This window comes from Rhinoderma darwinii, chromosome 6 (assembly GCF_050947455.1).
Source record: "Rhinoderma darwinii isolate aRhiDar2 chromosome 6, aRhiDar2.hap1, whole genome shotgun sequence".
NCBI lineage: Eukaryota > Metazoa > Chordata > Amphibia > Anura > Rhinodermatidae > Rhinoderma > Rhinoderma darwinii.
This window is the reverse complement of record NC_134692.1, coordinates 148,050,935-148,067,043: the sequence shown is the minus strand read 5'-3', so window position 1 is coordinate 148,067,043 and position 16,109 is coordinate 148,050,935. Positions and strand designations below refer to the sequence as shown.

At 47.1% G+C, this 16,109-nt stretch overlaps 1 protein-coding gene across 1 annotated transcript in view; it reads right to left on the bottom strand.

Moving 5' to 3' along the window:
• The window catches only part of LOC142656116 (armadillo repeat-containing protein 5-like), a 31,614-nt gene extending 23,052 nt beyond the window's left edge, over positions 1-8,562 (bottom strand). The window contains exons 1-3 of the mRNA XM_075831007.1: positions 8,129-8,562; positions 2,078-2,108; positions 1,057-1,164 (exon numbers count right to left, since the gene is read on the bottom strand). Coding sequence (XP_075687122.1) covers positions 1,057-1,164; positions 2,078-2,108; positions 8,129-8,476 — 487 coding nt within the window. The 5' untranslated portion in view covers positions 8,477-8,562. The remainder of the gene's footprint in view (positions 1-1,056; positions 1,165-2,077; positions 2,109-8,128) is intronic.
• Between the last annotated feature and the right edge of the window lie 7,547 nt (positions 8,563-16,109).

Below are 16,109 nucleotides of genomic sequence, written 5' to 3'. Positions count from 1 at the left end.
CGACTGTAAAATCCATCCTGTCCAGTAGGAGACATAACGGAGAAGTCCCACAAGGGTAAAATCATCCATCTAGTCACCGGGCACGAGCGGTGGGTGACGAGGGCTCAGTCAGGGGTTAGGGGCACGAGCGGGGACGGGCGGTGGGTGACGAGGGCTCAGTCAGGGGTTAGGGGCACGAGCGGGGACGGGCGGTGGGTGACGAGGGCTCAGTCAGGGGTTGAGGGCACGACAGCAAACAATGGTTTTATGGTCTTCCCTTTGTCCACAGGAGATTGTTTTGCTGAAACAGAGAAGGGCCTTCCCGAAAAACCGCACTGACAAACCCAGAAGCGAACAACCCCTCATATTATCACTCTGGGTTGCAGAATTTAAGAGGTTCTTCATCTAAAGTTTATTTAAAGACATAATAAAAAGGGACTTCTAAATATACTTGGGGCTTCAGAATAATTACTATGGACAGAGGTGTAACCCACCCAGACGACAGAGGTGTAACCCACCCAGACGACATCGGGCCCCCAGCAGTCACTTGTGATGTGGTTATCATTAGTAGAGCCGTCAGCTTATCCAGTCACCCCAAGGCCATAGACCATTGTATCACCTCCTGGAGGAAGCAGATAATCACTTCTCCGGCCCTTTGTGACGTTATGAGTAGTGAAATGACTTCATCAGTGAGGGTCTTATTCTTTATTACCCCCTCATAAAGAAACTAAAATATAGCCAGACGCCTTTAAGATTTCCCTTCCCTGCTACCTGGAAACTACCCGGGCACTACCAGGGGGCACTACCAGGGCACTAGTGCTGAACTAATCATTGACCCGTTGATGGTTTTTATGCTCCTGTTAGTAAGGAGCGCGGCTGAAATGACTGAACTCGGCAATAAGGGGGGTGCACATACTTATGGCCATAGAGAGGCGTGTACGAATAGACAGATTTAGGCATATAATGAATGAAACACCACGTAGATTTCGTGTTCTTAATTGCAGTCTTAAACCCTAAAAATCAAAAGGTCCACGGCAGAGCACGTGCCGCATCTCACCTGGTGCGCCGCTCACTCACCTGACTGGTGGATGAGAACGTTGTTTTGTGGGTCCAAAGCCAAGTTTCCGAGAGCACGAGACACCCTGTTCCATATGGAATCCACACACACAGACTGCAGAATGCAAACTGCAAAAGAACAGAATGGAAGAATTCAGATGCTGCGACTCTACAACGCCCACCAGTGTGGTGTCCCACTGAGGGCCGCTCTGCTCCATCACAGTAAGAGCTTTACACTTAAAACGATCCTTACAAGCACCAAACTGACTCATGCCGCCAAGAAGAGCCGCCACTCTTCTAGGACTGCACATCAAGCCCAATGGAGGCCCCCAGTCGGTGGTCCCCACTTGTGAGGAGTGTAGTTGAGGGCCAAGACGTGGCAGACATGGTCTGTGACGTCATAGCCCTCGATTACACTTGTAGCACCACCGGCCGGGTCACATGTGCAACCTTCACCCCATTATCCATCCTATACGGTACGTGGTTGTGCCCAAACACCAGCGATAGACTCTTTAGGAACGGAGGGGAGGGAGAGGACATCTTTATGTTCACTAAAACATTTATATATTTTCTAGAACGCAGTATAATGCGATGAATCAATTGAAGTTATAATCTCACGAAAATTAGGTATTTGCTTGAAAAAAAGAAAGACTTGAATAACTCGCAGATCCGATCGGGAGTTACTGCAGGTTTAGTATTTTGGCGACTATCTTAGTTGTGGCTGGAGTCTGCGGATGTCCGTCAGCACTCGCACGGTCCAGGTAATTGTGCTACACTTTATCTGAACCCTCATCATTTAGGACTACACGATAACAGTTCCCGTGAAGAATAGCGGATATATTTGGGTCCTGCTCTGTTCAGTCCCCGGGGTCTCTCCCGGACAGGTCTGTGGGAAGCGGACAGAAGAGCCATGTGGCCTAGGAGCACTTTCCCTGATAACGGCTTGTCTGCGATCAGTATCGTAGCCCAAAATAAGAACCCACTTACGAAGGGAAAGAAGGTTAAAGAAACAGGGACAAAACCAATAAAAAAAAAAACTTACCCAAAGCAGAAATCCCTCCAAGCTGCCGCACCTGAAACAAACAGCGAGAATCATATAGAGAAGCTACGTACATCTGATACTAAAGACAGCTCCCCATAATGTCTCGACCTGACTGTATGATGAAGACACAACCTCATCTCGTCAACGGACTGACTGTATGATGAAGACACAACCTCATCTCATCACCGGACTGACTGTACGATGAAGACACAACCTCATCCCATCACCTGACTGACTGTATGATGAAGACACAACCTCATACCATCACCTGACTGACTGTATGATGAAGACAAAACCTCATCCCATCACCTGACTGACTGTATGAAGAAGACACAACCTCATCCCATCACCTGACTGACTGTATGAAGAAGACACAACCTCATCCCATCACCTGACTGTATGAAGAAGACACAACCTCATCCCATCAGCTGACTGACTGTATGAAGAAGACACAACCTCATCCCATCACCTGACTGACTGTATGATGAAGACACAACCTCATCCCGTCACCGGACTGTATGATTAAGACACAACCTCATCTCGTCAACGGACTGACTGTATGAAGAAGACACAACCTCATACCATCACCTGACTGACTGTATGATGAAGACACAACCTCATACCATCACCTGACTGAATGTATGAAGAAGACAAAACCTCATCCCATCACCTGACTGACTGTATGAAGAAGACACAACCTCATCCCATCACCTGACTGTATGAAGAAGACACAACCTCATCCCATCAGCTGACTGACTGTATGAAGAAGACACAACCTCATCCCATCACCTGACTGACTGTATGATGAAGACACAACCTCATCCCGTCACCGGACTGTATGATTAAGACACAACCTCATCTCGTCACCGGACTGACCGTATGATGAAGACACAACCTCATCTCGTCACCAGACTGACTGTATGGTGAAGACACAACCTCATCCCATCACCGGACTGACTGTACGATGAAGACACAACCTCATCTCATCACCGGACTGACTGTACGATGAAAAAACAACTTCATCCCATCACCTGACTTTATAAAGAAGACACAACCTCATCTCATCACCTAACTGTATGATGAAGACACAACCTCATCCCATCACCTGACTGACTGTATGATGAAGACACAACCTCATCCCATCACCTGACTGTATGATGAAGACACAACCTCATCTCGTCACCGGACTGACTGTATGAAGAAGACACAACTCCATCTCATCACCTGACTGTATGATGAAGACACAACCTCATCCCATCACCTGACCGTATGATGAAGACACAACCTCATCCCATCACCTGACTGTATGATGAAGACACAACCTCATCCCATCACCTGACTGACTGTATGATGAAGACACAACCTCATCTCGTCACCGGACTGACTGTATGAAGAAGACACAACCTCATACCATCACCGGACTGACTGTATGATGAAGACACAACCTCATCCCATCACCTGACTGTATGATGAAGACACAACCTCATCCCATCACCTGACTGTATGATGAAGACACAACCTCATCCCATCACCTGACTGTATGATGAAGACACAACCTCATCCCATCCGCTGACTGTATGATGAAGACACAACCTCATCCCATCAGCTGACTGTATGATGAAGACACAACCTCATCCCATTACCTGACTGTATGATGAAGACACAACCCCATCTCATCACCGGACTGACTGTATGAAGAAGACACAACCTCATCCCATCACCGGACTGACTGTATGATGAAGACACAACCCCATCCCATCGCCTGACTGTACGATAAAGACACAACCTCATCTCATCACCTGACTGTATGATGAAGACACAACCTCATCCCATCACCTGACTGTATGATGAAGACACAACCTCATCTCATCACCTGACTGACTGTATGAAGAAGACACAACTTCATCCCATCACCTGACTGTATGAAGAAGACACAACCCCATCCCATCACCTGACTGACTGTATGATGAAGACACAACCTCATCCCATCACCTGACTGTATGAAGAAGACACAACCCCATCTCATCACCTGACTGACTGTATGATGAAGACACAACCTCATCCCGTCACCGGACTGTATGATGAAGACACAACCTCATCCCGTCACCGGACTATATGATGAAGACACAACCTCATCTCGTCACCGGACTGACTGTATGATGAAGACACAACCCCATCCCATCACCTGACTGACTGTATGAAGAAGACACAACCTCATCCCATCACCTGACTGTATGATGAAGACACAACCTCATCTCATCACCTGACTGACTGTATGAAGAAGACACAACCTCATCCCATCACCTGACTGTATAAAGAAGACACAACCGCATCTCATCACCTGACTGACTGTATGAAGAAGACACAACCTCATCTCATCACCTGACTGTATGATGAAGACACAACCTCATCCCATCACCTGACTGTATGAAGAAGACACAACCTCATCCCATCACCGGACTGACTGTATGATGAAGACACAACCCCATCCCATCACCTGACTGTATGATGAAGACACAACCTCATCCCATCACCTGACTATATGATGAAGACACAACCTCATCTCATCACCTGACTGACTGTATGAAGAAGACACAACTTCATTCCATCACCTGACTGTATGAAGAAGACACAACCTAATCCCATCGCCTGACTGACTGTATGATAAAGACACAACCTCATCCCATCACCTGACTGTATGATGAAGACACAACCTCATCCCATCACCTGACTGTATGAAGAAGACACAACCTCATCTCATCACCTGACTGTATGAAGAAGACACAACCTCATCTCATCACCTGACTGATTGTATGAAGAAGACACAACCTCATCCCATCACCGGACTGACTGTATGAAGAAGACACAACCTCATCCCATCACCGAACTGACTGTATGAAGAAGACACAACCTCATCCCATCACCGGACTGACTGTATGAAGAAGACACAACCTAATCCTATCACCGGACTGACTATGATAAAGATACAACCTCATCTCATCACCTTACTGACTGTATGAAGAAGACACAACCTCATCCCATCACCTGACTGTATGATGAAGACGCAACCTCATCCTATCACCTGACTGACTGTATGAAGAAGACACAACCTCATCCCATCACCTGACTGTATGATGAAGACACAACCTCATCTCATCACCTGACTGACTGTATGAAGAAGACACAACCTCATCCCATCACCGGACTGACTGTATGAAGAAGACACAACCTCATCTCATCACCTGACTGTATGAAGAAGACACAACCTCATCTCATCACCTGACTGTATGATGAAGACACAACCTCATCTCATCACCGGACTGTATGATGAATACACAACCTCATCTCATCACCTGACTGTATGATGAAGACACAACCTCATCTCATCACCTGACTGACTGTATGATGAAGACACAACCTCATCCCAAGACACAACCTCATCCCATCACCTGACTGACTGTATGATGAAGACACAACCTCATCTCATCACCTGACTGACTGTATGAAGAAGACACAACCTCATCCCATCACCTGACTGTATGATGAATACACAACCTCATCTCATCACCTGACTGTATGATGAAGACACAACCTCATCTCATCACCTGACTGACTGTATGATGAAGACACAACCTCATCCCAAGACACAACCTCATCCCATCACCTGACTGTATAAAGAAGACACAACCTCATCCCATTACCTGACTGTATAAAGAAGACACAACCACATCTCATCACCTGACTGTATGATGAAGACACAACCTCATCCCACCACCTGACTGTATGATGAAGACACAACCTCATCCCACCACCTGACTGTATGATGAAGACACAACCTCATCCCATCACCTGACTGACTGTATGATGAAGACACAACCTCATCCCATCACCTGACTGTATGATGAAGACAACCTCATCTCATCACCTGACTGTATGAAGAAGACACAACCTCATCCCATCGCCTGACTGACTGCATGATAAAGACACAACCTCATCCCATCACCTGACTGTATGAAGAAGACACAATCTCATCCCATCACCGGACTGACTGTATGAAGAAGACACAACCTCATCCCATCACCTGACTGACTGTATGAAGAAGACACAACTTCATCCCATCACCGGACTGACTGTATGAAGAAGACACAACTTCATCCCATCACCGGACTGACTGTATAATGAATACACAACCTCATCTCATCACCGGACTGTATTATGAAAACACAACCTCATCCCATCACCTGACTGACTGTATGAAGAAGACACAACCTCATCTCATCACCTGTCTGACTGTATGATGAAGACACAACCTCATCTCATCACCTGACTGTATGAAGAAGACACAACCTCATCCCATCACCTGACTGACTGTATGAAGAAGACACAACTTCATCCCATCACCGGACTGACTGTATAATGAATACACAACCTCATCTCATCACCGGACTGTATTATGAAAACACAACCTCATCCCATCACCTGACTGACTGTATGAAGAAGACACAACCTCATCCCATCACCGGACTGACTGTATGAAGACACAACCTCATCTCATCACCTGTCTGACTGTATGATGAAGACACAACCTCATCTCATCACCTGACTGACTGTATGAAGAAGACACAACCTCATCCCATCACCTGACTGACTGTATGAAGAAGACACAACCTCATCCCATCACCTGACTGACTGTATGAAGAAGACACAACCTCATCCCATCACCTGACTGTATGAAGAAGACACAACCTCATCTCATCACCGGACTGTATGATGAAGACACAACCTCATCTCATCACCTGACTGACTGTATGATGAAGACACAACCCCATCCCATCACCTGACTGTATGATGAAGACACAACCTCATCCCATCACCGGACTGTATGATGAAGACACAACCTCATCCCATCACCGGACTGACTGTATGAAGAAGACACAACCTCATCCCATCACCTGACTGACTGTATGAAGAAGACACAACTTCATCCCATCACCGGACTGACTGTATGAAGAAGACACAACTTCATCCCATCACCGGACTGACTGTATAATGAATACACAACCTCATCTCATCACCGGACTGTATTATGAAAACACAACCTCATCCCATCACCTGACTGACTGTATGAAGAAGACACAACCTCATCCCATCACCGGACTGACTGTATGAAGACACAACCTCATCTCATCACCTGTCTGACTGTATGATGAAGACACAACCTCATCTCATCACCTGACTGACTGTATGAAGAAGACACAACCTCATCCCATCACCTGACTGACTGTATGAAGAAGACACAACCTCATCCCATCACCTGACTGACTGTATGAAGAAGACACAACCTCATCCCATCACCTGACTGTATGAAGAAGACACAACCTCATCTCATCACCGGACTGTATGATGAAGACACAACCTCATCTCATCACCTGACTGTATGAAGAAGACACAACCTCATCCCATCACCTGACTGTATGAAGAAGACACAACCTCATCTCATCACCTGACTGTATGAAGAAGACACAACCTCATCTCATCACCGGACTGTATGATGAAGACACAACCTCATCCCATCACCTGACTGTATGATGAAGACACAACCTCATCCCATCACCGGACTGTATGATGAAGACACAACCTCATCCCATCACCTGACTGTATGATGAAGACACAACCTCATCCCATCACCTGACTGTATGATGAAGACACAACCTCATCCCATCACCTGACTGTATGATGAAGACACAACCTCATCCCATCACCTGACTGTATGATGAAGACACAACCTCATCCCATCACCTGACTGTATGATGAAGACACAACCTCATCTCATCACCTGACTGTATGATGAAGACACAACCTCATCCCATCACCTGACTGTATGAAGAAGACACAACCTCATCCCATCACCTGACTGTATGATGAAGACACAACCTCATCCCATCACCGGACTGTATGACGAAGACACAACCCCATATTTCAGCAGGGGAGGGGCCACCACTGATAAAGGCGCTAGCCAACCAATGAATGGCAGCAATGGGCGTGTCTCACCTGGGAACGGCTGCCCGCCTCTGTGCAGCTATTGGCCAGAAGACTGAGCGCGAGCTCCAGGTTCCGTCGAGAGTTTCCGAGAACTGCAGCCCGCGCGGGATCCGTGAGCAGCGCAAGGAGAAGAGCGAGCCCGCCCCGCCTCCGGAACAGACCGGCCCCCCCCGCCCGGGACACATGGCGGCTCCGCAGTTCACTGAGCGCCCTCCCCAGACCGGCTGGGTCCTCCGCCGCTGCCGATAGGCGAGATAGACAGGAAGAGAGTGACGAGCAGGACATCAGTACGAACACCGGAACCGAGCCAAGGAAAGAGAGCGCGCACGCGCGATATCGCCCATCAACGCCAAGCATGCCGGAACTTGTAGTTTCTGAAAAGCGGAAATAAGAGCCTGGTGTGACGTATAGTGAAGTGACTGGGCCGTAGATCCGGGGGCTGTACTGGTTGTTTATGGCGTTACCATATGACTTCCTGTTCAATGGGGATGGGATCGTTTGTGACCAGTCTTCATTCTAGACGGACCGTACCTAAAAAGGTGAGAAATAGCCTGTTCTAGGCGAGTCACGTCTTCCTATCCAAGTGAAGGACCCCTAGTGGTCAGGTCCGGTAATAACTGGTCAGTCTCTATGTGAGAGCTATTTACATACAGTGAGAGGACCCCTAGTGGTCAGGTCTGGTAATAACAGGTCAGTCTCTATGTGAGAGCTATTTCCATACAGTGAGAGGTCCCCTATATACCCCCAGTGGTCAGGTCTAGTAATAACTGGTCAGTCTCTATGTGAGAGCTATTTACATACAGTGAGGACCCCTATATACCCCTAGTGGTCAGGTCTGGTAATAACAGGTCAGTCTCTATGTGAGAGCTATTTCCATACAGTGAGAGGTCCCCTATATACCCCTAGTGGTCAGGTCTGGTAATAACAGGTCAGTCTCTATGTGAGAGCTATTTACATACAGTGAGAGGACCCCTATATACCCCTAGTGGTCAGGTCTGGTAATAACAGGTCAGTCTCTATGTGAGAGCTATTTCCATACAGTGAGAGGACCCCTATATACCCTTAGTGGTCAGGTCTGGTAATAACTGGTCAGTTTCTATGTGAGAGATATTTCCATACAGTGAGGACCCCTATATACCCCTAGTGGTCAGGTCTGGTAATAACCGGTCAGTCTCTATGTGACAGCTATTAACATACAGTGAGAGGACCCCTATATACCCCTAGTGGTCAGGTCCTGTAATAACAGGTCAGTCTCTATGTGAGAGCTATTTACATACAGTGAGAGGACCCCTATATACCCCTAGTGGTCAGGTCTGGTAATAACTGGTCAGTCTATGTGAGAGATATTTCCATACAGTGAGAGGACCCCTATATACCCCTAGTGGTCAGGTCTGGTAATAACAGGTCAGTCTCTATGTGAGAGATATTTCCATACAGTGAGGCGACCCCTATATAACCCTAGTGGTCAGGTCTGGTAATAACTGGTCAGTCTCTATGTGAGAGATATTTCCATACCGTGAGAGGACCCCTATATACCCCTAGTGGTCAGGTCTGGTAATAACAGGTCAGTCTCTATGTGAGAGCTATTTCCATACAGTGAGAGGACCCCTATATACCCCTAGTGGTCAGGTCTGGTAATAACAGGTCAGTCTCTATGTGAGAGCTATTTCCATACAGTGAGAGGTCCCCTATATACCCCTAGTGGTCAGGTCTAGTAATAACTGGTCAGTCTCTATGTGAGAGCTATTTACATACAGTCAGGACCCCTATATACCCCTAGTGGTCAGGTCTGGTAATAACAGGTCAGTCTCTATGTGAGAGCTATTTCCATACAGTGAGGCGACCCCTATATAACCCTAGTGGTCAGGTCTGGTAATAACTGGTCAGTCTCTATGTGAGAGATATTTCCATACAGTGAGAGGACCCCTATATACCCCTAGTGGTCAGGTCTGGTAATAACAGGTCAGTCTCTATGTGAGAGCTATTTCCATACAGTGAGAGGACCCCTATATACCCCTAGTGGTCAGGTCTGGTAATAACAGGTCAGTCTCTATGTGAGAGCTATTTCCATACAGTGAGAGGTCCCCTATATACCCCTAGTGGTCAGGTCTAGTAATAACTGGTCAGTCTCTATGTGAGAGCTATTTACATACAGTGAGGACCCCTATATACCCCTAGTGGTCAGGTCTGGTAATAACAGGTCAGTCTCTATGTGAGAGCTATTTACATACAGTGAGAGGACCCCTATATACCCCTAGTGGTCAGGTCTGGTAATAACAGGTCAGTCTCTATGTGAGAGCTATTTCCATACAGTGAGAGGACCCCTATATACCCTTAGTGGTCAGGTCTGGTAATAACTGGTCAGTTTCTATGTGAGAGATATTTCCATACAGTGAGGACCCCTATATACCCCTAGTGGTCAGGTCTGGTAATAACCGGTCAGTCTCTATGTGACAGCTATTAACATACAGTGAGAGGACCCCTATATACCCCTAGTGGTCAGGTCCTGTAATAACAGGTCAGTCTCTATGTGAGAGCTATTTACATACAGTGAGAGGACCCCTATATACCCCTAGTGGTCAGGTCTGGTAATAACTGGTCAGTCTATGTGAGAGATATTTCCATACAGTGAGAGGACCCCTATATACCCCTAGTGGTCAGGTCTGGTAATAACAGGTCAGTCTCTATGTGAGAGATATTTCCATACAGTGAGGCGACCCCTATATAACCCTAGTGGTCAGGTCTGGTAATAACTGGTCAGTCTCTATGTGAGAGATATTTCCATACAGTGAGAGGACCCCTATATACCCCTAGTGGTCAGGTCTGGTAATAACAGGTCAGTCTCTATGTGAGAGCTATTTCCATACAGTGAGAGGACCCCTATATACCCCTAGTGGTCAGGTCTAGTAATAACAGGTCAGTCTCTATGTGAGAGATATTTCCATCTGGTGAGAGGACCCCTATATACCCCTAGTGGTCAGGTCTAGTAATAACAGGTCAGTCTCTATGTGAGAGCTATTTCCATACAGTGAGAGGACCCCTATATACCCCTAGTGGTCAGGTCTGGTAATAACTGGTCAGTCTCTATGTGAGAGATATTTCCATACAGTGAGAGAACCCCTATATACCCCTAGTGGTCAGGTCTGGTAATAACCGGTCAGTCTCTATGTGAGAGCTATTTCCATACAGTGAGAGGACCCCTATATACCCCTAGTGGTCAGGTCCGGTAATAACTGGTCAGTCTCTATGTGAGAGATATTTACATACAGTGAGGCGACCCCTATATACCCCTAGTGGTCAGGTCTGGTAATAACAGGTCTGTCTCTATGTGAGAGATATTTCCATACAGTGAGAGGACCCCTATATACCCCTAGTGGTCAGGTCCGGTAATAACCGGTCAGTCTCTATGTGAGAGCTATTTCCTTACAGTGAGAGGACCCCTATATACCCCTAGTGGTCAGGTCTGGTAATAACTGGTCAGTCTCTATGTGAGAGCTATTTCCATACAGTGAGGACCCCTATATACCCCTAGTGGTCAGGTCTGGTAATAACAGGTCAGTCTCTATGTGAGAGATATTTCCATCTGGTGAGAGGACCCCTATATACCCCTAGTGGTCAGGTCTGGTAATAACAGGTCAGTCTCTATGTGAGAGATATTTCCATACAGTGAGAGGACCCCTATATACCCCTAGTGGTCAGGTCTGGTAATAACAGGTCAGTCTCTATGTGAGAGCTATTTCCATACAGTGAGAGAACCCCTATATACCCCTAGTGGTCATGTCTGGTAATAACCGGTCAGTCTCTATGTGAGAGCTATTTCCATACAGTGAGAGGACCCCTATATACCCTTAGTGGTCAGGTCTGGTAATAACTGGTCAGTTTCTATGTGAGAGATATTTCCATACAGTGAGGACCCCTATATACCCCTAGTGGTCAGGTCTGGTAATAACCGGTCAGTCTCTATGTGACAGCTATTAACATACAGTGAGAGGACCCCTATATACCCCTAGTGGTCAGGTCCTGTAATAACAGGTCAGTCTCTATGTGAGAGCTATTTACATACAGTGAGAGGACCCCTATATACCCCTAGTGGTCAGGTCTGGTAATAACAGGTCAGTCTCTATGTGAGAGATATTTCCATACAGTGAGGCGACCCCTATATAACCCTAGTGGTCAGGTCTGGTAATAACTGGTCAGTCTCTATGTGAGAGATATTTCCATACAGTGAGAGGACCCCTATATACCCCTAGTGGTCAGGTCTGGTAATAACAGGTCAGTCTCTATGTGAGAGCTATTTCCATACAGTGAGAGGACCCCTATATACCCCTAGTGGTCAGGTCTAGTAATAACAGGTCAGTCTCTATGTGAGAGATATTTCCATCTGGTGAGAGGACCCCTATATACCCCTAGTGGTCAGGTCTGGTAATAACCGGTCAGTCTCTATGTGAGAGCTATTTCCATACAGTGAGAGGACCCCTATATACCCCTAGTGGTCAGGTCCGGTAATAACTGGTCAGTCTCTATGTGAGAGATATTTCCATACAGTGAGAGGACCCCTATATACCCCTAGTGGTCAGGTCTGGTAATAACTGGTCAGTCTCTATGTGAGAGATATTTCCATACAGTGAGAGAACCCCTATATACCCCTAGTGGTCAGGTCTGGTAATAACTGGTCAGTCTATGTGAGAGATATTTCCATACAGTGAGAGGACCCCTATATACCCCTAGTGGTCAGGTCTAGTAATAATAGGTCAGTCTCTATGTGAGAGATATTTCCATACAGTGAGAGGACCCCTATATACCCCTAGTGGTCAGGTCTGGTAATAACTGGTCAGTTTCTATGTGAGAGATATTTACGTACAATGAGAGAACCCCTATATACCCCTAGTGGTCAGGTCCGGTAATAACCGGGCAGTCTCTATGTGAGAGCTATTTCCATACAGTGAGAGGACCCCTATATACCCCTAGTGGTCAGGTCTGGTAATAACAGGTCAGTCTCTATGTGAGAGCTATTTCCATACAGTGAGGACCCCTATATACCCCTAGTGGTCAGGTCTGGTAATAACTGGTCAGTTTCTATGTGAGAGATATTTCCTTACAGTGAGAGGACCCCTATATAACCCTAGTGGTCAGGTCTGGTGATAACAGGTCAGTCTCTATGTGAGAGATATTTCCATACAGTGAGGACCCCTATATACCCCTAGTGGTCAGGTCTGATAATAACTGGTCAGTCTCTATGTGAGAGCTATTTCCATACAGTGAGAGGACCCCTATATACCCCTAGTGGTCAGGTCCGGTAATAACTGGTCAGTCTCTATGTGAGAGATATTTACATACAGTGAGGACCCCTCCATACCCCTAGTGGTCAGGTCTGGTAATAACAGGTCAGTCTCTATGTGAGAGCTATTTCCATACAGTGAGAGGACTCCTATATACCCCTAGTGGTCAGGTCTGGTAATAACCGGTCAGTCTCTATGTGAGAGATATTTCCATATAGTGAGGACCCCTATATACCCCTAGTGGTCAGGTCTGGTAATAACAGGTCAGTCTCTATGTGAGAGCTATTTCCATACAGTGAGGACCCCTCCATACCCCTAGTGGTCAGGTCTGGTAATAACAGGTCAGTCTCTATGTGAGAGCTATTTCCATACAGTGAGGACCCCTCCATACCCCTAGTGGTCAGGTCTGGTAATAACAGGTCAGTCTCTATGTGAGAGCTATTTCCTTACAGTGAGAGGACCCCTATATACCCCTAGTGGTCAGGTCTGGTAATAACAGGTCAGTCTCTATGTGAGAGATATTTCCATACAGTGAGAGGTCCCCTATATACCCCTAGTGGTCAGGTCCGGTAATAACCGGTCAGTCTCTATGTGAGAGCTATTTCCATACAGTGAGGACCCCTATATACCCCTAGTAGTCAGGTCTAGTAATAACAGGTCAGTCTCTATGTGAGAGCTATTTCCATACAGTGAGGACCCCTCCATACCCCTAGTGGTCAGGTCTGGTAATAACAGGTCAGTCTCTATGTGAGAGCTATTTCCTTACATTGAGAGGACCCCTATATACCCCTAGTGGTCAGGTCCTGTAATAACAGGTCAGTCTCTATGTGAGAGATATTTCCATCTGGTGAGAGGACCCCTATATACCCCTAGTGGTCAGGTCCAGTAATAACTGGTCAGTCTCTTTGTGAGAGATATTTCCATACACTGAGAGGACCCCTATATACCCCTAGTGGTCAGGTCTGGTAATAACTGGTCAGTCTCTATGTGAGAGATATTTCCATACAGTGAGGACCCCTATATACCCCTAGTGGTCAGGTCTGGTAATAACTGGTCAGTCTCTATGTGAGAGCTATTTCCTTACAGTGAGAGGATCCCTATATACCCCTAGTGGTCAGGTCTGGTAATAACAGGTCAGTCTCTATGTGAGAGCTATTTCCATACAGTGAGAGGACCCCTATATACCCCTAGTGGTCAGGTCCGGTAATAACAGATCAGTCTCCATGTGAGAGCTGTTTCCATACAGTGAGGACCCCTATATACCCCTAGTGGTCAGGTCTACTAATAACTGGTCAGTCTCTATGTGAGAGCTATTTCCATACAGTGAGGACCCCTATATACCCCTAGTGGTCAGGTCTAGTAATAACTGGTCAGTCTCTATGTGAGAGATATTTCCATACAGTGAGTGGACCCCTATATACCCCTAGTGGTCAGGTCTGGTAATAACAGGTCAGTCTCTATGTGAGAGATATTTCCATACAGTGAGAGGACCCCTATATACCCCTAGTGGTCAGGTCCGGTAATAACTGGTCAGTCTCTATGTGAGAGATATTTCCATACAGTGAGAGGACCCCTATATACCCCTAGTGGTCAGGCAAAAGTGACGGATTATCATTCGGGCAGCCGCACGGGGCCCAAGGCTCCCAGGGGGCCCATGGCCGCCCGAACCGCACATGACAGCACAGGCCCCCTCATGCCCAGTGGTGTCGATAGCACCAGAGAGGGCCCCGGTGCTAGCGACAGCCACACATTCACTTGTATCTGCGTCCTCAGGTCACAGATACAAATGAATACTATAGGCTGAGGCCACGTTAGACCTGCAGCCTATAAGGCGCTGGGGAGACGTTACTGCATCACGCTGGTCTGCGCATGCGTCCCACCCGGAGGATGTGTAGCGCTCGGTCCATCGCGGAAACGGGGCAAGGTAAAAATATATATATTTTTAAATTTGTTGTCGTTTTTTTTTGGGTGGGAGCGCTGTGTGACACTATATACAAGGGGGAGCGCTGTGTAACACTATATTCAAGGGGGAGGCGCTGTGAGACACTATATACAAGGGGGAGCGCTGTGTAACACTATATACCAGGGGGAGCGCTGTGTGACACTATATACAAGGGGGAGCGCTGTGTGACACTATATACAAGGGGGAGCGCTGTGTAACACTATATACAAGGGGGAGCGCTGTGTGCTCTATATACAAGGGGGAGCGCTGTGTGACACTACAAGGGGGGAGCGCTGTGTGACACTATATTCAAGGTGGGGAGCGCTGTGTGACACTATATACAAGGGGGAGAGCTGTGTGACACTATATACAAGGGGGAGCGCTGTGTGACAGTATATACAAGGGGGGAGCGCTGTGTGACACTATATACAAGGGGGGGGCGCTGTGTGACTATATACAAGGGGGAGCGCTGTGTGACACTATATACAAGGGGGGAGCGCTGTGTGACACTATATACAAGGGGGAGCGCTGTGTAACACTATATACAAGGGGGAGCGCTGTGTGACACTATATACAAGGGGGAGCGCTGTGTGACACTATATACAAGGGGGAGCGCTGTGTGACACTATATACAAGGGGGGAGCGCTGTGTGACACTATATACAAGGGGGAGCGCTGTGTGACACTATACAAGGGGGAGCGCTGTGTGACACTATATACAAGGTGGGAGCGCTGTGTAGCAGTATATACAAGGGGGTCGCTGTCTGGCA